General features: G+C 40.9%; 3 protein-coding genes across 25 annotated transcripts in view; 1 reads left to right on the forward strand and 2 right to left on the reverse strand.

Annotated features, from left to right (window-relative positions):
- Positions 1-101: 101 nt before the first annotated feature.
- trmt61a (tRNA methyltransferase 61A) lies at positions 102-15,148 on the reverse strand. Of its 2 annotated transcripts, none has more exons than XM_087780417.1 (4): positions 14,765-15,148; positions 13,059-13,400; positions 6,426-6,692; positions 102-704 (listed from the first exon to the last, which is right to left on the reverse strand). In XM_087780417.1, the coding sequence occupies exons 2-4, from the start codon at positions 13,387-13,389 to the stop codon at positions 427-429; spliced, it is 876 nt and encodes a 291-aa protein (XP_087636543.1). In that variant the 5' UTR covers positions 13,390-13,400; positions 14,765-15,148; the 3' UTR covers positions 102-426. The 2 variants fall into 2 exon arrangements, with proteins under 2 accessions (XP_087636543.1, XP_087636544.1); XM_087780418.1 differs by lacking the exon at positions 14,765-15,148 and adding an exon at positions 13,624-13,642.
- ckba (creatine kinase, brain a) lies at positions 14,167-19,554 on the forward strand. Of its 2 annotated transcripts, XM_087780415.1 has the most exons (9): positions 14,167-14,182; positions 14,292-14,394; positions 16,481-16,682; positions 16,992-17,146; positions 17,214-17,346; positions 17,868-18,039; positions 18,227-18,350; positions 18,423-18,612; positions 18,683-19,554. In XM_087780415.1, the coding sequence occupies exons 3-9, from the start codon at positions 16,490-16,492 to the stop codon at positions 18,859-18,861; spliced, it is 1,146 nt and encodes a 381-aa protein (XP_087636541.1). In that variant the 5' UTR covers positions 14,167-14,182; positions 14,292-14,394; positions 16,481-16,489; the 3' UTR covers positions 18,862-19,554. The 2 variants fall into 2 exon arrangements, with proteins under 2 accessions (XP_087636541.1, XP_087636542.1); XM_087780416.1 differs by lacking the exons at positions 14,167-14,182; positions 14,292-14,394 and adding an exon at positions 16,077-16,194.
- A 981-nt stretch (positions 19,555-20,535) lies between these two features.
- mark3a (MAP/microtubule affinity-regulating kinase 3a) overlaps positions 20,536-25,101 on the reverse strand; it is a 33,141-nt gene continuing 28,575 nt past the window's right edge. For 11 of the 21 annotated variants that reach the window (XM_087780531.1, XM_087780523.1, XM_087780528.1 and 8 more), the window contains 2 exons: positions 22,563-22,607; positions 20,536-21,409 (listed from right to left, as the gene is read on the reverse strand). In XM_087780531.1, coding sequence (XP_087636657.1) covers positions 21,064-21,409; positions 22,563-22,607 — 391 coding nt within the window. In that variant the 3' untranslated portion in view covers positions 20,536-21,063. Of the gene's footprint in view, positions 21,410-22,562; positions 22,608-24,096; positions 24,145-24,306; positions 24,387-25,101 lie in introns of all 21 variants that reach the window. The other 10 variants (XM_087780537.1, XM_087780536.1, XM_087780522.1 and 7 more) reach the window with 3 other exon arrangements.

Consider the following 25,101-nt stretch of genomic DNA (forward strand, 5'->3'; position numbering starts at 1 on the left):
AGACGGAGATCTACACTCTGGCTGAGGAGTGTCCCATGAACCTGTAGGATGTTTAAAATAAATAAGACCAGTTTCATTTGGTTGAACTTTTATTTTTTATTGAATTAAAAAAAGCTTCAGATGTGGAATAAAAAAAATTCAAAGATGGATTCAAAAATAAAAGATTCATCCTTAAAAAAAAAAAGATCCGAACAAACGAGTGCAGCCTCCGAGGAGAAAGTGGAGGATCCGACCTTCACTCTCTCCTGCTGTGAGCAGCAGAGCGGTGAGAACCTACTAAATTATGTAACATCCAACTGCAAATCCTGTCGGCGCTCGGGCCTCACTGGGACCTGGATCCGACTGGTACGTGAGCCGAGGCCGCCATCAACTTCATTATGTCGGAAAAAATAAAAATCATTCCGAGAACAGAGAGTCTTCGCTCCGTTAAGTCCGCGGTTTCGTGGCAAAGGTCAGGTACCCGGTGTGGCCTGGCAGCTCCCGGGGTACGGTCGTGGTCTTCAAGGTGACGTTCTGCGACGCCTCCTGCGGGTTTTCGGCCTTTTCGCCGCCGAAGTCCGGCAGCGGCAGAGAGACGGTTCTCACGTCGTGGACTCTCAGCAGGACCTCCAGGGTGTCCAGCTCCTGGAAGCCCTGGTCCGCCAGAGCCTCGCACGTCTTCTGGACCTGCTCGATGCACGGCGAGAAGGAGCAGACACGACCTCCTGCGTAGAGTGTAGAAAATAACCGTCTTGACCTTTGGCTAGAGGAATGTTTTCGTAGAAGTCAATACCTGATGACACGGAACTTAAGAATCTAAGGAATGTTCCAGCACATGAAGACCATCTAATCCGACCCACTAGAAGTTCGTCTCCCAGTTTTATCAGATTTGAAATTAAGAGTTCTTAGTGAAAACATCTTAATTACAATTGAATTAAACACTAACATGATCTTTTTACACCTGGATCACCAACCACTTTAGGTCAGCAAGTCAGAGACGGTGGTTGCGCTCATTTCCATTATAGCATCTTTCAATTCATTAGACCTACTGTAACAAAGAGAAATTAATAAATTAAAGTAGAGAAAACACTGTGGTGCCAGTTCCAATATTTGCAGAGTAATGCCGAGTCAGCAAACACAGAGTGCAATGCCAGCGTCTGATCCAAAGAGTCGTCTCGTTGAAATAACAAGGCCCTCAAACTCAGTCACAAGGGGCCAAAATCGTTAAGCAGTCAGGGGCCGAACCAACTTTACCTAAAGAGAATGCGAGGCTGATTTTCCATTTTTCCTTTCTTTTTTGATAAATGTCTAATCTCTGTGCCTTATCTTAAAGACCCACATCTTTATTATAGTATTATAAGAAAATATTCAATGGCCATATATTGCAATGTTTTTTTCACCACGATATTTTAATCAACATTCCACAGCACTGTATCAACTGATTTATTCTTATGGGCTTTTAAATCATTTTATTTTTATGAGGTTGCCACGGCAACAATTAAATCGACCGGGATCCCGGCGATGACTGAGGACAAGAGGATACAGTCGACTCCAGCAGCTTTTATAGCTGATGTTAGCTGACATATTTTGGTTTCAAAACAAATGAAAGTAGTTACGACTTCGTCAAGAGTCATGTGGTCTGTAAATTCTGCAAAAACAGAGTCAAGTACTCGACAATACTACAAATATATACTTGTTACTACAGTATTACTATATATTGTATCATTGTCCCTGTATCGTGATAAGTATGTGATTCTCACGAATAAACCCAAATATTTATAGATCACAATATCAAGATGAATATTAATCTACTTGGGTTTTTGAGACAACCATCTGACGGGACACAAAGAAAAAGACTTAGCGGTCCAGACTTGGCCCCTTGGCCATGAGTTTGAAACATGTTCATTAGCAGTAGTGAAGCTGTTAGTTAGGAATGTTGTCGTCGGAATCTTTTACTCAGTTGAACGTGGGTTCGGGAATCATCCTGTTCCTATCCCTGAAGCTTCCTGATAAGATCCTGAATTGTTAATGGAATTTTTAACGACGTCTAAAAACCCTGACGTGACGAGCTGTCGGGTAAAAAGCACTCGGCGAAGGATGACACGCAAGATGGCGTTTTTTTTCCATTTCATCCGGAGCGTAAAGGTCGGCGGTGTTTTGACAGGAAGTGTCATGGTTGTGGAGGTGAAAACACAGACTTATTTCACAAACTCAACTCCGAGTCAAGATTCGAAACAACAATTAATCCAAAATACGGACCATGTGTTCATTGTCTTAACGTTTATCATCACTATAATCTTTGTAAAAACAGATTTTGGATGGTGTCGAAATCCGACTTTCCTCGGGAGAATCTAACCAGCACTTCTTCCGTCCACGACGACACAAACATAAGCAAATAAAAACGTCTACTCTCCATGTGCGACGTGAACCTAAATGGGAGGTTTTCTCAACAAAACATGATCCGAGAGCAACAACACAGTCGCTTCAGGGAAATCGAGGATTCTTTGCATTAATCATTTATTTTCTCTTCCACGCCGATGAACATGGCTCCCTCGGAAAGAGGAGCCCGAGTCCAATTCTGAGGCTCTGATAAATAAATGGCCTGCAGAGCGTGGCCCCTCTTCTACAAATGGACCCCTGCTGCTGGGTTGGAGGGGGTTGGGGGGGCAGTGGGTTCTCATTGGATGACCTGAATGTTTGACTCCTTCAGCTGGAGCCTCCAGAGTTGAAGGATCATATGTCAGAATATTTACTCACTGTAACACGCTTGAGAAATGATGAATTAAAGCTGGTTTACTACAGAACTCACACTGGGGGATTTAACAGTGAGTTAAACAAACGTGTGTATTTCAATTATGAGTTTGAAGGATATGGTCATGATGAACAAGACGATGACATGTTGGTTCCCAATTGCAGTCTGGATCCCCGATTCATTTGAAGGTTTAGATGCGTCAACACGAATCACGATTTTTTTTTGGGCCTAAATTTCCAAAATCCTTTAATTTACGTGTAAAATTAGCATTGGCATTAGCATTAGCATTGCACACAGTATCCACCAACCTCGTGCGCCTTATAATTCAGTCGTTATGTATAAAAATAAACCTGTTCATTAATATTGCACCTAATAATCTGGATCCAATAAATACCGTAGAACAATCTGCGGGGGTCTAATGTAAGTGGACACTCAAAATGACATACGGGAGAGGCAGAATTGTAGCCCCTTCATCATCAAATCCATTCCATCCTTTGAAAATTATTCCTCTGATCAGCTGACCATTTTGTGACTCGTACAGTAAAAGAAAGACCTCACTTTCTGCAAACCACCACCTATTTCCCTCCCTCAACATCATCCCCAGATGCAACACTAATAGACTGAGGGACTCATTCATTCCTCGTCCTATTTGACTTTATAACTCTAAATTTGGGGGCATGAACGGAGTGAAAAGGATGATGTTATTCTATGTTAATCTTTGTGTCCTTTTTCTTTGCATTATTTCCATTGATTGCATTTGTCATATTCTTTCTTATCCCTTGCACTTTGTTCTTGTTTTTTATGAAACCATCTTCTGCTGTGTACAAGAAACTCAATTTCTCCAGAGGGATTAATAACGTCTGTCCATCTATGTTGATGTTTTTAAACCTTTCTTTTGTTCCTGGTAACTTCAACAACCATCGACCGACATGTCCACGAGACCGAATGGTCTTCAGATGCTAACCTTTGTCTATAAGCGTCTTAACATTTTGCTCTTATAGACTGACTTACGGTCATGAAGTTCACAATCCTACCTAAAAAAAAGTGTCACAAGAAAACGTTTCTTTCATGCTCTGTAGTTGACGGTGGATTCTATTAAGGGAAACAGACCTCGCTTGTGTCTTATGTAACTTTTTTTTGTTGTCAACTTGGCTACACAGTGAATAAACTTTTGTGGACCCTCCGTTCAGGACGCCCCCCCCACACTCCCCCCCTGTGGGTGCGCTCTGGCCTTCACATTCAAATCCAGACAAGAGCCGAGAGAAACCTCTCAGTGGCTCTGCGGAGCGTCTCCTCGGACATGATTCAAGATAGAGCTGCCGTTCCTTCAGGGGCCAACAGGCCCTTCTCTGTCTGGACACCCGTAACTACAACTGGACGGTCTCCTAGCAACCGGGGCCGAACGCCACAGCAGAGGTCGATGATTAAAACAAGGGTGTTTTTTTCTTTTTCGGGTCCCCATTAATATCCGCCCGAAATATGATTTTCCACCTCAAGGTTATCGGTTAGTGATTGCGTAATGCGTCCTAATCTTCAGACAAGGGGGGGCGGGGGGGTGTTACTTACTCTAAATAAGAGCCGGGCCACGAGCCAACGAGAGGGGGAACTAAATATTTCAACCACTTTGTTTAACTGCTCTTGGAAACCCGTTTGCACAAAACCAAAAGGAACATTTCCACACTTTGAAACAAGATGGAGAACAGAGATGTCGTTCAGAGTCAAGGGCAGAGTTCGGTCAGAAGTATTCTGTTCGAAATGCAGGGAGGGGGGGGGACACGTGGACCCCTGGTCCTGCCGCACCATCGCCCTGTATGGTCATGGACCATCTGAGATCTGTCTCGGCTCATTATTGAGACTGTGTTATTCTAAACAAGTGTGTGTGTGTGTGTGTGTGTGTGTGTGTGTGTGTGTGTGTGTGTGTGTGTGTACGGGACGGGAGTATGTGGACGCCATAAAAGGGAGGCAGAGAGGAGGTAGAGATGTTGCAGCATCGTTTCTCCTCCTTCATTTCTCTACACATCAGATCCTAGAGGTCAACACCAGGCTGTGTTTACATGGATACAGTGAAACTAAAGCAGCTTTTAATTTGCAATGCTTTATAAGTGCATTAATATTTCAGGATCCCCACCCTCATCGCATTGACTAAGAGAGGCCATAGGATGAAGTGTGTTGAATACAGAAAGGTAAACCACAAAGAATGTCTATGTCAAACCTCGGCCCAGGGGCCAAATCTGTCTCAAAGAGTCATTTTTAATGGCCTACTGGGCTTCCCGATATCCATCATTGTACCTTCTGCAGCAATATCTATTGATCGTATTTAACTTTTACTGGATGTACATTACGGTACGCCATCATTTGGTAATAAAAAAACAAATGTAAATAGAGAAATATTAAAACCCCACCTCCATGGTAAATACTACAGTACATACTAACCAACAATTTTAACCTATATGTTGTGAACATATAAACAATACTTGTAATTTAACCTTTTTTCCTGTCCATTTCCCCGATGTTTATTCCATAGCACATTGAGTTGACAATATGATAGCTTTAAGCTAACACTAGCCTCCAATTATTACAACTACAACAGGAAATAACTGAAAAAAATCACCCCTTATTTAGGTCTAAAGTGGCCGTAGGAACACTGGAACTAGCTAACAAAGGGGCTAAAAGCTAACAGCTGCTCATGAAACAAACATTCTTCAGTTTGATTCTTTCTAAAAGAAGAATTATGAACAACTTTATGATTCATTACAACAACTAGCATTGATACCCTTGTGTACTTTACATACCAGACAACTTTATATTTAAACTACCTTGTTTTTATGCTGTATTTTAAATGATCTAGGTTAAAATCACAAACATTAAAATACATTTCTTTGTATATCGACAACGTCTGCCGTTGCTATATGTTCCACGACATTCATGCTTGACCTCTGCAAACCAAAGGCCTGCCTGGACATGCTAGTCGACACACACACACACACACACACACTCACTCACACACGAAGTGAGGGGAGGGGTGTTGGCCAGGATCGATGCGGAGCGAGGTGGCGACTGCCGAGGAATATATTAAAAAAGTGCTTCGTCACCGTCGTTGTGCAGGAGCCACAGGAAGTAAGGAGTCTCCACGACCACCGTAGATACAGGCTAGAAACATTTCTATTCAAATGAGGAGTATCAACGGAGATTTAAAACACAAATTAAAGCACTGGAAATAGGCGATGACCTTCTTTTTAAACTGCAATGAAGTGAGCGAGGAGAGTCCCGATATCACAGGCCATATTAAAATGTGAAAATGTGTCGGATTAATTCACATAATTCGGATGGTTTGACGTCATCTCCGCCCATAATGTTCTGCTGATGGTTGCCGGTGCTCATCCCCACCTGACAATAATCAGCGAGAAGACAGGAGTGTGTGTGTGTGTTGCACTGTGAAGAATGTGGCGAACAGTCAAGCGATGCGCCTGCAGATTGCAAATGTGGCGTCGCTGCCTCCGCCTCCCCTCCCCCATCTGTGAAAGCTGCAGTGTCATAGCGTCTGGAGATGCTAACCGAGAACCGACCGAGCAGAAGTCTGACATTATTTTTCAATCGCTCTCTGCGATTTTAAAGGTCGGTTGGAAAAAACGAGGTCGAAGGAGACGCCTTCATAAATATCTAAAGGAGGTCAATTCAAAGACGTGTTTTATACCTTGTTTCTTCAGGGCGGTCTTGGCGTGAGCCACGGCCTCCCAGGGACTGGGGATGTCCAGGAAGACGGCGTCGGCCACGCCGCTGACGCCGAAGCCGTCCTTGCACACGTCCTGGTTCTTGACGGTGACCAGGTGATCCACGCGGTGCTCTTTGAATTCCTCCGCCACCTTCTCCGCCCGCTGCTGGTGGAACTCCACGGTGTAGAGGTGGCCAGTGGGCGCAATCGTGCGCAGGATGGCGTGCGAGAGCGAGCCACTGCCGGTGCCTGGAAGAAGACGAATAGAGTACAACCATGAATATTGGTTGTAATCGGTACTTCACAGAGAAAATGAGATTAAACTCTGAGTTTTTTTGGGGGGGGGAGCTAGTAGTGGTGTGTTTCGGCAAAAATCTTGCGATACAATATATTGTGATACTGTAGTAACAAGGATATAAATTTGTAGTATTGTCGAGTACTTGACACTGGTGTTGCAGAATTTACAGACCACATGACTCGTCGTAACTGATTTCATTTGTTTTGAAACCAAAATATGTCCAAGCATCAGCATCAGAAGGATTTCATTGTTGTTTAATTGCATCATTAAAAAAACAACATCAATATTTGTAATTCTAAATAAGAAATATGTATTTTGAGGACAATTTATTGAAACATAAACCATAAAAATACTACTACTATAAATCAAATATAATTTGAAAGCCAAAAATGTCCCCTACTACCATCTTGTAGTGACATTTAAAACCTGAGCCCATATCAGTACAACACAACAGGAATGACGGCAAAAGACTTCTACAGCAGCTAAGAAAAAAGGACATTTAAACACCAGTTTAAATGTGTACGAATGATTCCTACAATCTGTTATTTGTTAGTTTGTTGTTGGGTAACATTAATTAGGAACATTGATTGGTTTTGCCCTTTGGCTCAGCTCATTTATTCTCACAACAACAACCAACTGAAACCGAGTTCATATCCGTCCATATCGTTGGACCAGAAACACAGAGAACCATGGTCTTGGACTTTAAGGAGCTGCTCCACATCCTAACCATTTTATATCACACGGAGAAAATCCCGACTTCATCCACAAAAAAACGATAAACTGTTGATAAAGTTTCTTGTACGCAGATGACTCAACGCCTTTATTATGCACGTATCCCATTGTTACTCATCCTCCTTTTTTTTCCTCCTGTTATTTCCTCCCTCCCACATTCAACATTCCCACCCCGTCACTAGCCGCTCGCATTCTGTGGATGCTTCATCTGGAAGCCGTCCACTCCTTCAGGAGACAACAATGGCCGACGTTCAGCGTGACGTATGTGTCGGAGTGAGACGAAAAGAGAGAGAGAGAGAGAGAGATTTGTCAAGAGTGATCATGTGACGTGTCGGAGGGTTACTGTAGCGTAGAGAGAGAGAGGGGGAGAGAGAGAGAGGGGGAGAGAGAGAGAGAGAGAGCCCGGCGGCTTTCCATCCTTCCCCTCCTCCTGTCTTTCCCCGATATTACATCACCGCCGCCTTTGTTAGCTTGGCAACAAAGAAGACAATGTTTACTCGGCACAAGTACTCAACATGCCGAACACTCACAAGGAGGAGGCCGAGAGTGTGAATGGACGCCGCGGAGGAACGAGAATGAACACGAGTCAAAATGGCTTTTTTATTTAACGATAACAGAGTAATGTCAACACATATCCCACATGTATGCACAACAGTTTTATCTACATGGGCCGACATGATGTTCCTTGTAACGTCAATAAAGTTAATCGTCAAAGTCTGATTATTTGTATTCCAAATGCGTCCCCGTGTCGCTTGTATCTCAAGAAAGACGACGTCAACGTGACTTAATCGCCTTTGTGACCCCGAGTCCTGATACAAGGACATGATATCTTTGAGATACTTTGTTTTCTTTTCTTTGATCTACTCGCTTTACCTTTAGCAGCTAACAAAAGAACACATTTAAACAAATATTCATAACATTAAACTCACAATAAAAGTAGTAACAAAAGGATCAACTTTAAAATTCTGGTTCTTACTTTCAGATCTATTCATGGTCAGACCTTCCATCAGTGATCTGATCCAGCCTTACACCCCAGCTCGGGCTCTGAGGTCTGTGGATCAGAATCTACTGATGGTTCCTGAACAAGGTTCAGGACCAGAGGAGAGAAATCCTTCCAGGCTGTTGCTCCTAAGCTTTGGAACGATCTTCCTCTCTCTTTGCGCTTGATGATCTACTGACTCCTTTAAGAAACATCTTAAGATGTTTTTATTTGTTCAGGCTTTTCCTTAATTTTCTGGAACTCCTGTTGTATTATCAGTTTTATCTTGACCTTTAAAGTATATATTTTATTCAGTATTGTTTTGATTGTTTAAGCGCTTTGTGACCCTGGTCTGGAAAAGCGCTATATAAATAAAAATTACTTACTTACTTACTTACATGATAAGAGTAGTAATAAAAGTTCAAAATGTACATTAATAGAAATAAAACTGGTCCTCTGTCGGCAGGAAGTCTAAATGGAAGATATTATCGGTTAATTGATGCTAATTTTAGCATAAAGCAGCTCTTGGTTTAGTCTAAAAATATACATCTTCCCTCTCGGTCATCAGACACAGGAAACACTGTTTTTCTTATCCTACAAACAAACCTGCTTTCCCTTCCCTTTTTTTCCATTTATTTTATCCGTTTTTGAAGGTTTTCCAGATAAATTGCTTGCAAGAAAATAGCCTCAATCTCTGTTACGTAATGTTCGAAAATGTACCAAAAGGATTTTGCTCTTCAAATTACTTTTTTAAACTAAATATTAATATATTTTGTCATCCACACCCACAGGTCTTAAGTTTGTAAATTCTTTTTAATTCAATTGAATTCAAATTCTGCATAGAGTCATGAGGTCTATGGGGAACTGACCAAAGTTCCACCAGATTCTAGAAAACCAGAACTAACTGAGACTCTTGCCTCAGAGAATCCATTTTAGGTACTTGTACTTCTGGTCTTCCAGTCAAGGAACTCAAATGTACAGACTTCTGGCCACGTTTTTTTCTACTTCAGCAATTTACTGGAAACTGGAAACAGATTTATTTTGGGGTATCCAGTTTGAAGGAGGCCATGTGGCAAACCCAGGAAAAAACTGGACCTAAATTAGTTCAAATGTAAACTATAGCAGTTTTATAATGTGATGAAAATAACAGTAAAGATATTCCATGACCTTTTCTCATCAGTAGAAGCAACAATATCTAGAATTATGTTTCCAGAATCTTTCTTTGGCTCAAAATTTATTGTAAAAACACTTATTTCCATATGAATTTTCTGATTGTAGGTGAGGACCAGAGGTGTAACATATTCCACAATACAGTATATTTAAGTCATATGGTTTATAGTACAATACAGTCCATTTGAAGTTAATACTCACAACGTTCATTTTTGTGTCTCAAATAAACTTCCAGCCCTTTAATGGCAGAAGTCATTATGCATCCGCAGCTAAAGGAAGATTGAAATCCTGCAGGATCGACTGGAATTACTGAGGACAAGAGGATACAGTCGACTCCAGCAGCTTTTAGAGATAATGTTTGTACATATTTGGGTTTTAAAAACAAATTAAAGCAGTTAGGTTTTCGTCACGTGATCTGTGAATTTTGCTAGTACTCGGTCAATACTACAAATATATCGTTGTTCCTACAGTATCGGAATATAATGTATTGTTGCTCCTGTGTCGTGAGATGTGTCGTATTGCCAGATCCTTGACAATACAAACCCTTATATCAGTAGGAAATACAGTGATGAAAAATCTTGTTGTTAATAAAACAGAATCCATTAGGAAAATATTAGATTAGATTGACTAAAAATATGAATATTTGGTCGGGAATTTTAGTGTCAGTTGTGGCATTTGTGTGTAACATACTGTTGGTTCCACACCACGACACGCCTCTGCTCATGCGAGACAGAACGCTGCGTAACAGATCAGATCAACCTTATCACCTCTAATCTGCCTGTTTATTCAGCTCAGCGACTCACGGTCAAGGCCTCCCCGTCGGTCAAACTACTCCGACTTCATCATACGTACATGTAAGAAACTAGTGCTCGTCGTCATTTGGATTTTAATGTGACAGGTGAACCTCATTAAAAAGTATCAGATGACAGTAGATACAGAACAATCGTGTCACACACCACTGACTCTTCAGGATGTTCTCTAATGAATTCACCTCAGCGGTCGAAGCTGACGCAACTTTGTGAACATCCACATTTCAAGCATCTCTAAAAATGAGAAGTGAAGATTTTTTTTAAGATATCAATTCTACCGTATGCATTAAACCATCAAAATGTGAATGGTTGACCCTAATGATGAGATTAGTTCAGTCTAAGACCATGGTTCTCAGTGGGAAAAGGGGGCGAGGAAAGGACAGATCACGAGATTGACAGATGGTTTGTTGTAAAGACTAATTCCGTGGAAACCTTCTGTTGTAAGGAAGCAACAAAAAAATAGTCAAAAGGAAAAGTTATTGATTAACTGGTTAAAACACTCACACCCTCACCTGAGAGTGAAAAGAACAGGATTACAAGATTACACTCTATGACTTCGATAAGAAACTCTGTTGTCTTAGATTAAATTATTATTTTCTTACAGTCTTGATTAATTCCTGGCCAACATTTACATTACCAAGATGGCGCAAGATGGATTTATTTATATGCCATTTATATTTTATGGTCATGTCTTATTTATTGGTAATTTATTGTATTTCATCAAATTAATCCATTTTATTCCATTCGTATAATTTTATTTTTGTATTCTGTAATGTCAGTACCACATATTCCAGTGTTGTGTTCACAACTTCAGGAATAAACGTTTTGTGATTCTGATTACATACAAGCCCATAAGACTTACTTACCACCCCATAATGCTAACAGGTTACTTACCACCCCATAATGCTAACAGGTTACTTACCACCCCATAATGCTAACAGGTTACTTACCACCCCATAATGCTAACATGTTACATACCACCCCATAATGCTAACATGTTACATACCACCCCATAATGCTAACAGGTTACTTACCACCCCATAATGCTAACAGGTTACTTACCACCCCATAATGCTAACAGGTTACTTACCACCCCATAATGCTAACATGTTACTTACCACCCCATAATGCTAACATGTTACATACCACCCCATAATGCTAACATGTTACATACCACCCCATAATGCTAACATGTACCATACCACCCCATAATGCTAACATGTTACATACCACCCCATAATGCTAACAGGTTACTTACCACCCCATAATGCTTACAGGTTACTTACCACCCCATAATGCTAACATGTTACTTACCACCCCATAATGCTAACAGGTAGCTTACCACCCCATAATGCTAACATGTTACTTACCACCCCATAATGCTAACAGGTTACTTACCACCCCATAATGCTAACATGTTACATACCACCCCATAATGCTAACATGTTACATACCACCCCATAATGCTAACATGTTACTTACCACCCCATAATGCTAACATGTTACATACCACCCCATAATGCTAACATGTTACATACCACCCCATAATGCTAACATGTTACATACCACCCCATAATGCTAACATGTACCATACCACCCCATAATGCTTACATAAAGCACCAAGACACTTACTTATTCCTTTAAAAATAAGCCAAATGTTGAATTTCTTTCATAAAAATAATAATTTATTCCTTTCACATTTAACATTTTGCATACCACCCCATAGCGCCTGCGTATACCACCACATTATGCTCACTTATGGCATGATAATAGACCTAATGAATAATAGTAGAATTTCTAACATATAAAATCATGAATTATTCCATTCCAAAATTTTATACAACACCCCATAATGCTCACTCATGCCTTTATTTTTGATGGAAATAAAAGCAGAATTTCTTACAAAAAAATGTCCACATCATGACACTTGTACCTTACGTTCAACGCCATAAACACCTCTTGTTTTTTGGTTGTTTTTTTTAAGCTATAATGTAGACTGAAGATGATTTTAACAATGGTTGAAAAACTTAAGCGCTATGGACATATTTATGTGTTGCTCATTTATAAATGTCTTTAAAAGGCCAGGAATAATCCATCAGCTCCTGGAACTATATCCTCGCCACATACACTAACCCTGTGATAGCACCGCGACTAAAAGGACCCGTAAATACACATCATTAGTGTCAACGTGTTGAACTCTTTAAGCTGAAATAATCAGGCTTTTTTCACTGCAGCAGGTTCGGTGTGTTTCTAAGCTACATTTCTCCTAAATCAAAATGGTAGACTTCCAGATCTCCTCTCGCACCATATTCCAGCGAGTGCGGTCAATACACTGACCCGGGCAGTAAAACATGATGGAGCACAAACTCTCTTTCCACACCCCGGCCCCCCTCCCGACGCCCCACAGCCATCCTCTGGGAACCTTCGCTCTGCCATAGATCACGATTACACAAATTAAAACGGAGGACGGTGCTGAATCTAAATTGGATGGAGAGAAACGCTGGCCGAAGCAGAGCCAAAGGTGACGGTGCAGAGAGTTACATAACAGAACCGCTGGTTCGACCTACAGTTACGCCAGATGATGGCGTCGAGGTGCGACATCTGTCCGAGAGGAGATTTACACCCACCTGACTCGCAGACCACGGATCCGGGCTTAAGCTCCAGCATCATGGTGATGGTGGCGATGTCGGTGGTGTAGAGGATCTGGGTGCGATGCGGCAGCGTGACGGTCCACAGCTCCGGCGTGGGGTGGAGAACGTAGACCCAGCCGCCTTTGCTGCACGTGACCTTCGACCCGTACGGTCGCCCGATCAGGTCCGAGGAGTGGCGGATGACGCCGTAGCGCGTCTGGGTCTGGGCGCCCTTCTGCACCTTGACCGACATCATGTTGTCGTGACTCTGGTAGATGATGGCCACGTCGCCATCTTGGATGGAGTCGGAGTACTCCACGAAACTCATGGCGGGCCTCTCTGAGCAGACAGAAGAACTATCTCAATCCAAAATACTTTTTCAAAATAAATACAAATCTCTTGATGTTAGCCTCATTTGATGAAAATCCACAGTTTTAATTGGACAGATTGAGCTGTTTTTCTCTACTATCAATTCCCAAATGTACTAAAAAGTCCCCACAAATTTGCTCAGAGGCTGCTTCGCTAGTTTTTAGAGGCACACAAGAGGAAATTTGTGACGTACCAATCAATCAAAATGGCCGCCAAGTTCGAACACAAGTCATTGAAAACCACAAACTTAAAATGAATTCATCAAAAGCCTTTTATTGTACTAGTACTGGTAGAATTTAGACTTGGAACGATGGCTGGTTCCATGATTTCCCCTTAGATTTGTTAGTAATTAAACTACATTTAACAAAATAGTTTATTGTTTAGTGTAAAATGACTGCCACCCTTTTCAGATAAGTGTATATTTTGAGATAACAATGTTTAAAATTGTCATTTTAATTTAATTAAAACATGAAAATGTCCGTTATTCTTCTAAAAATAGAATTCGGTATAAGATGTTGATGAATTAAAGCCTCATTATTGTTTACCGGTCGTCAAAACAACGGGGAAAACAGGTGCCTTTGGTTTAATGCCGACCCCGTTGATCAAGTTTAACCATGTCTTTATTACTTCGGTAATATAAAAGACGGCCTAAACAAGTGCCTGTTCTAAAAGTATAAATACAAGTCCCTGGCGATGCATCGGGTCACACTGAATCTTCAGCGTCAGAGAGCCAGAACAGAAAGACTTTTAAAGTGAGTATTCAACGGATATTAAAGGTTATGTTTTAGGACTATGAAGCTTCTATAATCGGATATAACTGATGACACTAAACATCCAGTTTTGTTTGTGTTTGCATTGCAGGAATTTTCCTTCATCCTCAGTCCAAGCAAGACCATCAACGACATTCAAAGCCAGATCACTTCATTCATTCCCAGTCTGTGAAGGAAAAAACACTTTTCCACGAGTGAGTAAAATAATCTTGAAAGTCAACGTTTTAAACACGTTATAAGCTTAATTGATTCCTGTATTGAGTCGTTACCATGACAGCTATAACTTCCAAACATTAAATGATAAAGAATACAGTGACGTCATCAAGGTGGCGTTTGAAGATAAGTTTCTGGTACATTGTCGTAAAAACACATTTTTAATATTAACGCTTTGTGAATGGTTTAGTATTATATAGATTGTAAAATAAATAATAAAAATATATTTTAAAGACCTTTAAACTGCATTTCCGTACCGGCGAGAAAGACTTTGTGTTTGAAAGTTAGCAGCTACTTTGCTAACAGCATGAGCAACATTGCTTCGTTACAAAGCCAACATTAAAGACTTACCGGATTCTATTATTTGCTTTTTATTTTACGCAACATAGAAAACACCTTTAAAGGTTGTTTTTCACTTGAGAATTAAGCCAGACGAAAGCAGACAGCGTTGGTTCCTTGCAGTGACATGCGGTTTTGTTTTCAGAGGAAGTTGCGCATCACTCACCGGATGCTGTCATAACGCTTAGATCTACACCACGCATGAGTGCTAGGAAAAGCATAGTAGATGATTTGTGTATCTACACTATTCCACTTCGTCCTGTAACGTGACTTTATTGCTAATATCTATATCGTTTTGTTAGCATATTAATATGTTTATTAGGTTTTATTTAGGTTTACTTAAATATGATTTATTTAACATAATTCATAATTAAAAACTATCACAATTTAATACTTTCAGGGATTGGATTAAAGATTCTTACCCTCGTAAAACGACTTACATGCCTTGAAATAATATTTATTTGCGAAGATATTTCACATTCAATCTGATTATTTGTTTCTACAGTTATTCTCTAAGGCAAAACAAAACATTTAAGAGCATTACAGGGAAATGTATGTGTCAACAAAGCCATATTCCTTCTTTTTTTCTGTCTTTTTAAAAATCTACAATTTTCAATTCCACTATATTTCCAGTGAGTCTTTGCTACTGTGTGACTTTCGTGTTGTTTACATTTATTGTTGCCTCAATCTCTGAATTAAGAATGAATGTAAGACTTAATATTCTATCAATTCAATGTTTGTTGACAGAAGATCAACTACATGAAGACAGATCTCGAAACATGTTTTTGAACAGGTTTACTCTAATGCAGGGGTTAGATTTAATCAGGGGTCCCATTATATTCTGTGATTGTTGGGGGCCATCAAGACAAAGAGTGACAATCAAAGGTGACAAAGGTGCTTTTAATATGATCGCAAAGCTAAATAAAATAAGAATAAAAAGCACATTATAAATAATCTTAAAGGAAAATAGATGATATCTAAAATATTTTCTTACACGAGAAATTGTGATTTATTCAAGAACAAAAAACGGTTGTTTTAAAATTATCTTACACAAATCAGACAATATTCTACATCATTAAAATGGACAGAAACTACGTCACAAATGCATCCACAAAAATGTAGTTAATAAACATGTTTATATCTTTAAAAAATTGTGTCTTAAGATTCAAATGTTGTTTATAGTCAATTTTATAAAAAACGATTAAATGAAAAATATTGAAATAAAGACGTCTTGCGGTCCAATCAGCGCGTCCAATTAAACGAGCGCAGCAGAAATGTGGACCAATCAGCGGCGAGCAGCTGGACTATAAGTGCGGATCTCAGATGATCGCAGCGTCAGGAGATCTGCCGCAGGTTCCTCAGCGCGTCGGCTCAACAAAATAGGGATCTTTGTCTCAATTCCTAGTAGTACTAGTAGTTCTCGTCATTCAGTCAAAAAACAGGTAAGACTCGCGAGGGGGAGATTTTTGTTGTCGTTTTTCTCTCAGTATGTGTGGATTGTGAAAATGTCGGGTGGATGTTGGGCGGCAGCAGACGGAGGCTGTGGCCTTGTGTCCTCTGTTGTTCTGCAGGATCAGATTAGACACTTTTATTCCTGCACAAGATGTCGCGGGATTAATTGGCGGGATTCACTTGTTTTTCGCGGGTGTGAGGTGCACACCGGTGATGACGACCCGTTTTATTTTTATTTTTTTATTTTAATTTATTTTTTAATTTCCTTCGTCACAGAAAGCAAACATGCCTTTTGGAAACACTCACAATGAGTTCAAGCTCAAGTTCACCTCGGAGCAGGAGTACCCCGACCTGAGCAAGCACAACAACCACATGGCCAAAATCCTGACTCCGGAGATGTACGAGAGCCTGAGGAGCAAGCAGACCCCCAGCGGCTTCACCGTGGACGACGTCATCCAGACCGGAGTGGATAACCCAGGTAAGCCCCCCCCACCGCCATCTGTCGACGGGTAATAATGGCCGCACCGCCTCGACGCAGTGACCTTGTGAAGGAGATCAGCGCGAGAAAAAAAAAACATTTGACTTGCGCCTCTATTACGGGCAATATGGACCGCAAATGGTAAAGATTAACAGCGTTGCATAATCTCTGGATTATAATCCATGATGCTTGAGGATGATTTTTAAAGATTTATAGATCTAGATCTTCACTTTAATTTCTATGAGTCTGACCTGGATCTGTAGATGTGAAGGAATCTCTCAAGGTTACCGTGTCCTCTCTGCCCATCAGGCCATCCCTTCATCATGACCGTGGGATGCGTGGCCGGGGACGAGGAGACGTACGAGGTCTTCAAGGAGCTGCTGGACCCCGTCATCGAGGACCGACACGGCGGATACAAACCCTCAGACAAGCACAAGACCGACCTCAACCCCGACAACCTGCAGGTAAACATCTATAAATCTTTTAATTCCTCATTCAATCTCCTGACCCCCGACCTCTCTTCTCCTCCAGGGAGGCGACGACCTCGACCCCGAGTACGTTCTGAGCTCACGCGTCCGGACAGGCCGCAGCGTCCGCGGCTTCTGCCTGCCGCCACACTGCAGCCGTGGCGAGCGACGCGCCGTCGAGCAGCTCTCCGTCGACGGTAACCTTTTTTATTTCTAATCCAAGACGCGCCATCTTTTAAGATGTCGACTCAAAACTCATCCAAATTGGGTTTAAAAATAGCCCTCTATTTATATCATTGTTTGATGACATCATCAGCAAGGGCGGCCCTGATTGGCTCTTGAATAAACTAAGCTGTGATTTGCGGTAATCCTGCGCAGAGCTCATGAATATTCAATGGTAGCTGTGCAGGAATGGATGAACAAAACTCTTACGTTCTTGCTCAAGCTCTAAATTGAGGAAGCGGATGCGTCTCTCCTCCAAAAAAAACCCCTGCATCACTTTCACTGCACCAGTGACTCAAAACGGTGCCAAAGTGAACCCAAGGATGCTGACGCCTCTCCCCGAGACACGGTGGTTGTCGCCCTCTAGCGGAGGCAGGTGGTATTGCCCCACCGGAAGTAGCCCGCTAGCGGCTAAATAAAAAAAAAAACTAGGATATTTCTTTTATTTTTTAATGAGATCACGAGCTGCGACATGACTTCAATGTTTCTCCCACAGCTCTGGATTCACTGTCTGGAGACCTGAATGGAAAATACTTTGCTCTGAAAAACATGACCGAGGAAGAGCAGCAGCAGCTCATCGATGACCACTTCCTGTTTGACAAGCCGGTGTCTCCTCTGCTGCTGGCTTCCGGGATGGGCCGCGACTGGCCCGACGCACGAGGAATCTGGTGAGAATTAATTTTATTTTTTATAGCGTCTTATAATTTAATGACTATAAAAAGCAAATCCACCTTTTGTGTATATTATATATATTTTTTTAATGTAAGGTGTATTTTTATCAACTGCTCGCACTACTTTAATGTCTCCAATGTGCGAAGAATAAATGAATATAAAATAAAAACGTTTCTTCTGAAGGCACAACGACAACAAGACCTTCCTGGTGTGGGTCAACGAGGAGGACCACCTGCGCGTCATCTCCATGCAGAAGGGAGGCAACATGAAGGAAGTCTTCAACCGTTTCTGCACAGGCCTGACCACGGTGACTCCCCGACCCTCCTCCAGTTTCTTCTCCAGGTCTCCTCCCGAGTACTGACCCATCATGCCTCCTCAGATCGAGAACTTGTTCAAGGAGAAGGGCCACTCCTTCATGTGGAACGAGCACCTGGGCTACGTGCTCACCTGCCCGTCAAACCTGGGCACCGGCCTGCGGGCGGGCGTGCACGTCAAGCTGCCCAACATGAGCAAGCACGCCAGCTTCGAGGACGTCCTGAAGAAGCTGAGGCTCCAGAAACGTGGAACCGGTGAGTTTTGGGTTTCGTGGGTTTGATCGCTTTTGGATTCTGACCCCTTGTTCGTCATTAAAAAAAAAAGGGGGCGTGGACACGGCCGCAGTGGGCGGAGTCTTCGACATCTCCAACGCCGACAGACTGGGCTTCTCCGAGGTGGACCTGGTCCAGATGGTGGTGGACGGCGTGAAGCTGCTGGTGGAGATGGAGAAGCGGCTGGAGAAGGGCGAGGCCGTCGACGACCTGATCCCCGCCCAGAAGTGAACGCCCTGAACCCCACCACCCTCCTCCTCCTCCCCCCCCGCCCCTCCCGTCCAAGTGTATTTGAAAACAAACCGGTGGCGCGGCGGTTAGCGCCGGCGCCGCACCACAGCATTCTGGGCAGAAATCTCACGTACTGGAGTTTGCATGTTCTCCCCATGCTCTCATGGGTTTACCCCGGGTTCTCCGGTTTCCTCCCGCACTTGTTTCAAAAACATGCATGTAGGCTAATTGGCTTCTAGGGAACTAAAAAAAACTTGTAACAGTCTGACCTCCTGGTTCTGGTACCAACATCTACGAAGGGTTTTCTCCGGGTACTCCGGTTCCCCTTAAGACACATGATGAATTGGAGACTCTAAATTGTCCTGAAGTGTGATTGGTCTGGTTGGCCACGTAAGACTGTCCCATGTTGTGCTGCTACTTCACCGTAGACTGAGACCCCCCCGACCCACCCTCTCTCTCTGTAGCCCCCCCCTGCCCAGTATCGAGGGGTACGACCGTGGCTCCCGTTCACAACCAAAACATCACTTAAGCAATTCAGTAACTCCTGTACTTGACTCTCGACATGTGCTTTTGAGATAAAGAATAAAAGTGTAACCTGTGAAGCAGTTTGTCATTTACAAACACTATTTAAACTGTTGGAATCTGAAACTGGTTTAACCTGCAAACGAGCTAAATAAAGTTTCCAACCATGAACCATCGTGTCCAAAGATCTTGACTCGTCAAACCCATCTCTTAACTAGTAAATGTTTTATAATTTGTATATTGACACTAAGTTGCTGCTAAACATGTATGTTTTTTTTTTTTGTTTTTTTTAAACTGATTTCTATTTTACTTATTTCACCATTAAGTTCATCTTACTTACCCTTTATTTTTAAGATGATGTTAATTTAATCTCTAGGAATTCCACTAAAATATGTAATACTTAAATCGGTTAATATTTGAAAACAAAATTGAACCATTAACTTAATCCCACTTTATTTAATTCACTTAATAAATTATAAATCCGTCGAAATTTAAGCGTTTAATGTCATTGGATGGAGCCGCGATGATCACATGACCTCATCCGGCAAATCAAAAAAGGAGCTGCAGTGACATCACTGACCACGTGAGGGCGTATTTTCTACTTCATCTGTAAACCCTCTTTCTTTTGTAGTTTAATGTAAAGCGTAAGATTCATGATATTTGACCACATAATGTATCAATATAAACTAAATTACGTTAAAAAAAAAAGTTGAAAACCATTTTAAATTAACGTGTCGACTTCCTGCCAGCCTGGATCTGTCTCAGCCTGCGATGGAGTAAAAAACAAATACACAATATAACGTTTACAACAATAAATTAAGTGAATAGAAGGTAAAAATCTACACATTTTGAATGTCAAACACAAAGGGCCAGAAGTTATCGTTCCGCTTAAAATACGCAGGAAACACATTTAAACGGATGTGACTGTTCAGAGATTTCAGTTAAAAGATTACGCTTTTTTAAAAAAATATATACATATATAGAATGTATTAAAATGTCATGTATTTTGACACTTACCTTGTGGTGCTAAAATCAGCCTCCAAAAATTAAAAAGTGATTATTGCAGCATAAAACGAAGACATTTTAGAATGATAAATATATTTAAAGATAAGCTAAAGAAAGCACCAGGCAGACAAAGGAGCGACACAGGACTAGTTGACAGACTTTAATTGAGGCATGTGACCCTTCAACCATGTGGGCGGTTACACAGACTCCTCGTCATCTCTACGTCTTTTAACAAAATACAAAACGAAAAAAAACAAAAAAAAAAGTATTGCAGTGAAGCCATCTTGTAAGGTGAGATAAATTATTTACACTGAAAATAAAAACGCTACGTGGTTTCTTTTCAGGAGAGGAAACAAAAAAAACGAAAAAAAACAAAATGAAATAAATAAGACTAGAAATGTGTTTTTTCTTTTTTCCTCTTATTTTTCGTCCACATTCACAGCATGACAAATTATATTTAACTGGTTAATGTCGCCCCCGTGTGGCCAGAAGAGACAAATATTAGTAGGTGATTATTGCCAAAAGCCTTAAACTATACATTAGAATCGTCAATGTTTTTTGTTGTTTTTTTTTTTAAAAAGGAGACATTTGGAAACTGCTACTCGGATGATTGTACAGCTTAAATACTTCTAGATATATATATATATGTACGTGTACTTTTTAGAGCCACTTTGTTCATAGCTTTAACTCGTTGGCAACTTTGGAAGCAATGTTCTTGAAAGCGATGGATGACCCGGATATCCTCTTGAAGCGGACGCCGTTGAGGGAGAGCCGGGGCAGCTTGCAGACCTCCATCTCCCACTGGACCAGGTCCTCGGCCCGGTCGTCCCCGTGCACGCACAGGAGCAGGAAACTCTCTTGTTGTTTGTAGTCGCAGTTGTTGGCGTCGAGCACCTTGCAGATCTCCCTCATGATGTCGCACGGCTCCATGGAGCTGGTGGTCCTCATACTCCAAGTGAATCGGAGGGAGCGGGGCTTATCGTCTTTATTTTCCCCTTTTTGATCCCCAGGTACATGGCGACTGTGGAGAGAGGGGAGGGGGTCGCAGAGGTCAGAGGTCGGGGGCCGAGAGAAGCCGATTTCAAGTCATTTACTGCAAGAATCCAACCCCAGCTTGGATTTAGATCAAGAGCCAGGAAGTTCATTCAGAAGGTGATGAAGCAAAGTAAGTTTTTTTTAAGTTAAAGTTGTTCTAAACAAGTTGAGTTCACCAGAAATTGTACATACTGTAGTTTTTACATACAATTTCAGAATTATAATATATATGTATACGTTTTACAAAATTAAAGAAGTTTATTTATATATATATATATATATATATATATATATTCATTACACGTTTAATGTAATATATTCAAAGATTTAATTTGTATAATTTTCATAAAGCTATTACAAGACTGAAATCATGAATCTTACATTTATTACAAGATTAAATTCGTATATATACACATTTAAAGTCGTATATATTAAACATTAAACTTGTAAATATACATTTAATACAAGACTAAATTCATTCATTCATACACATATCTATATACATATATCTATCTATATATACATATACATACACACACACACACACACGATTAAAGTCTTATATATTAAAGATTAAAATATACATTTATTACAAGATTAAACTTGTGTATATATATATTACGAGATGATGTACAAGTTTTAAATTAAGTACAATTAGTAAATAAGTTTACATTTATTATGATTATAGATTAAATATTGTGTATATATACGTTACATACATATTAAAGTCATACAATTTACGTTATATTTAAGTTGTCTATATTACGTTATATGCGCAACAATTATATTATTTAAAGAAAATTACATTTAGGTTAAATAAAGTAAGAAATGTTGAATAATAATGAAAAAAAAGAAGGAAGTAATTGTTTGCTGAGCAATAATTACTTCTACTACTACTACTTAAGTAACGTTTGAAAAAGAATAAACAATAGAAGTAAAGACAGAAACTGGGGAAGGATGCAGTCGTTGATTCAAACGTGCCATGCAAACATCCTAACATGCACACACAAGCCATAACGTTCACGATGCCATTATCAACAGACTCCGTGAAAACATCCCATCACTGGGGTCGGACCAGGAGGATCATGGGGGTTTACAAACTTGAGTTTAAACACGGACGGACGGACGGGTCGCCTCACCTTGAGCCCTCAAGTCTCCCGTTTCTCTCAAACTCGGTTGAGACTCTGGGGGCACGAGAAGATCAGGACGGGGAGGGAAGAACAAAGAAGACAATCGTGGGTTTTGTGCAGAGTCATCGTTCAACAGTGATCAAAATGAAGAGAGTGACGGATGAGTGAACAGCGGAGGTGAAGCAAGAACAAAACCAAAAATCAAATCAAAAAGGACACAGAGGATCAGAAAGAGAGTGCTGAGCTGAGCTGGTGGCGGCGAGGAAGCATAAAAACCAAAAGCACGAGAAGAAGACGACGACGACGACGAGGGCCCCTGAGGGGCCGGTAAACGTGGTCCGGGGATTAGTCGCCGACCGACGTTAATGGAAGTCAAGACCACGACCGACGTTTTAACCACAGAACGATGCATCCGAGCACAACATGGTTCCACGTGAGAGATCGTTCGCACACTTGGAGGCTCATTTTGAAGGTCCTTCATCAAAAAAAATGCTCCTCAGGTTTGGTCCTGATACGTTTACAGGCCTCGAGAAGAAACCTCTGAACCTCAGAGACTAAATAAATGTTTGTCCAAGTGAACAGAACATTAGTCTGACTTTTATTTTGAAAAAAAAAAGCACCAAATTATAAAATAAATAGCAATTTACCATTTATCCTCATTATTAAAAAATATATACTAGGTTTCCAATTGTTTTATAAAAGATAAAAACACATTTACATCCAGAATCTACTCGTCCTACACAAATATCTCTGGATACAAACGTTGGCGCTGCAGATATTTCACTTCTTCACCACAATAAAATACGTAAAAAACAGATAAAAAGAATGTAAAGCAACCATCTGTGCAGCATCAGATGGATTTATACACGACATAAAACATGTTTATTCCTGATGAACTGTTCAAGCTCTTAGTTCTAATGTACAATGAAAGCTCCATGACTGTCGGACGACAACAAATATATCTCGTGGTAAATGAGTCGAAACAAATGTTTTCAAGTATTTGTTAAGCAACACTCGACATTCAGCCAAGACGACATGGAACGAAAAGCGTAAAAGATCCAAAACCGACCCCAACTTTTTGAAAAATTCCACCAAATTCCGCCGACCAATCAACTCATGGATTAGTTTGTGTAACGCAAATACTGAAACAAATTGTATCAAAAATCATCAATAAATAAGAACAAAACTTATAAGTTTTGACTTTAATCTCATCAAGTTTTTGGTCTTTAATAGATCAAATACTTTAAGTTCAAACATCGAACAATTTCCCTCGGACCCAAAATAAACGTTGGCATCGTTTCCACACCACTTCATCAGGCTCCCAGCATGCACTGCGGTCGGCAGAACAGAAAAAAAAAAATAAACAGGACGGGTGGAGGAGGAAGTGACGACAGAAAACTCCGAGGGCGGACAAGACGTCGGGCGACTGAGCGTGATCAACCACAACGGCCAGAGAGGGTGAGGAGGGTGGGCGGGGCTTGGTAGAAGAGGGGTGAGGGGGGGCTCCACATATCCCGAAAACACTCGAGGAACAGGCCCTTACTCTAGATCTTCATCTTCCTACAACTCGCTATATCTTCTGCTCCTGAATCTGGAAGAAAGAAACGTGATTCTGAACAAATCTGGACACGTGACCAGAAGAAGGCGAGAGAGAGAGAGAGAGAAAAATGAACCAGCAGAGAAGGAGAGAGATGGAGGGATGACCATGTGGAGGTAAGAGGGAAGGAAGAAGGCTGGAGGGCTGAGGACTTACTAAGGGTCTTTCCTCCCTGGGCGGAGGGGATGGCAGGCCCTGTTTTGGCCGTCTGCCGTTTGGCCGGGTCAATACTGACCCTAGGTCAGAGGAAGAGACGCAAGATATATGTCATCGGGTTAAGGAGAGAGAGAGGAAGGTTAGGACGACAACACACACAGAGAGAGGAGGAAGGAAGAAGGTCCTGGGAGGAGGAAACTGGTTAAGTCGTGATGTCATCGGAAATGAAGACACGATGACCGGGAACAGAAAGAACTGCTTGAATTAAACCGGAGTGCGACTGGAAATATTAACCATTAATATTGAAGATTACGTTTAGTTTGTTTATTTTTATATTAGAAATACAATCAACAGAATACTAAACATTAAAAAACTATTATAATAATGATTCCTTAGAGTCATTTCTGGCAGAATCTTTAGCCTTATTGAGTAAATAGTTAAAAGTATTTAGGTGAACGTTAACTACTAAGCATTTATACTTTAAATCAAATCAATTAACAAAAAATGTAACAAAAAAAAAAAAAAAACTGAATTTGTTTATGCATTCTAAACAAAATATGAAAACATTATATTTTCTTTATTATATTATTAATATATTTATATTGTTTCTTATAAAACGTTTGTGTGTTGGTCATAAGAAAACATCAACCCACTTTTCCTCATGTTATTTCAGCTAAGATTAAAAAAATAAATAATAATAATAATAATAATTATTCACTCCATTTTAATCCAAATGGCAACACTGTTGCTCGGTTGGAGTTCGGGGCTCGACACAGATGGGAACAAACACAGAAA

The sequence above is a fragment of the Callionymus lyra genome, chromosome 18, assembly GCF_982586985.1.
Source record: "Callionymus lyra chromosome 18, fCalLyr1.hap1.1, whole genome shotgun sequence".
In the NCBI taxonomy this organism is placed as follows: domain Eukaryota; kingdom Metazoa; phylum Chordata; class Actinopteri; order Syngnathiformes; family Callionymidae; genus Callionymus; species Callionymus lyra.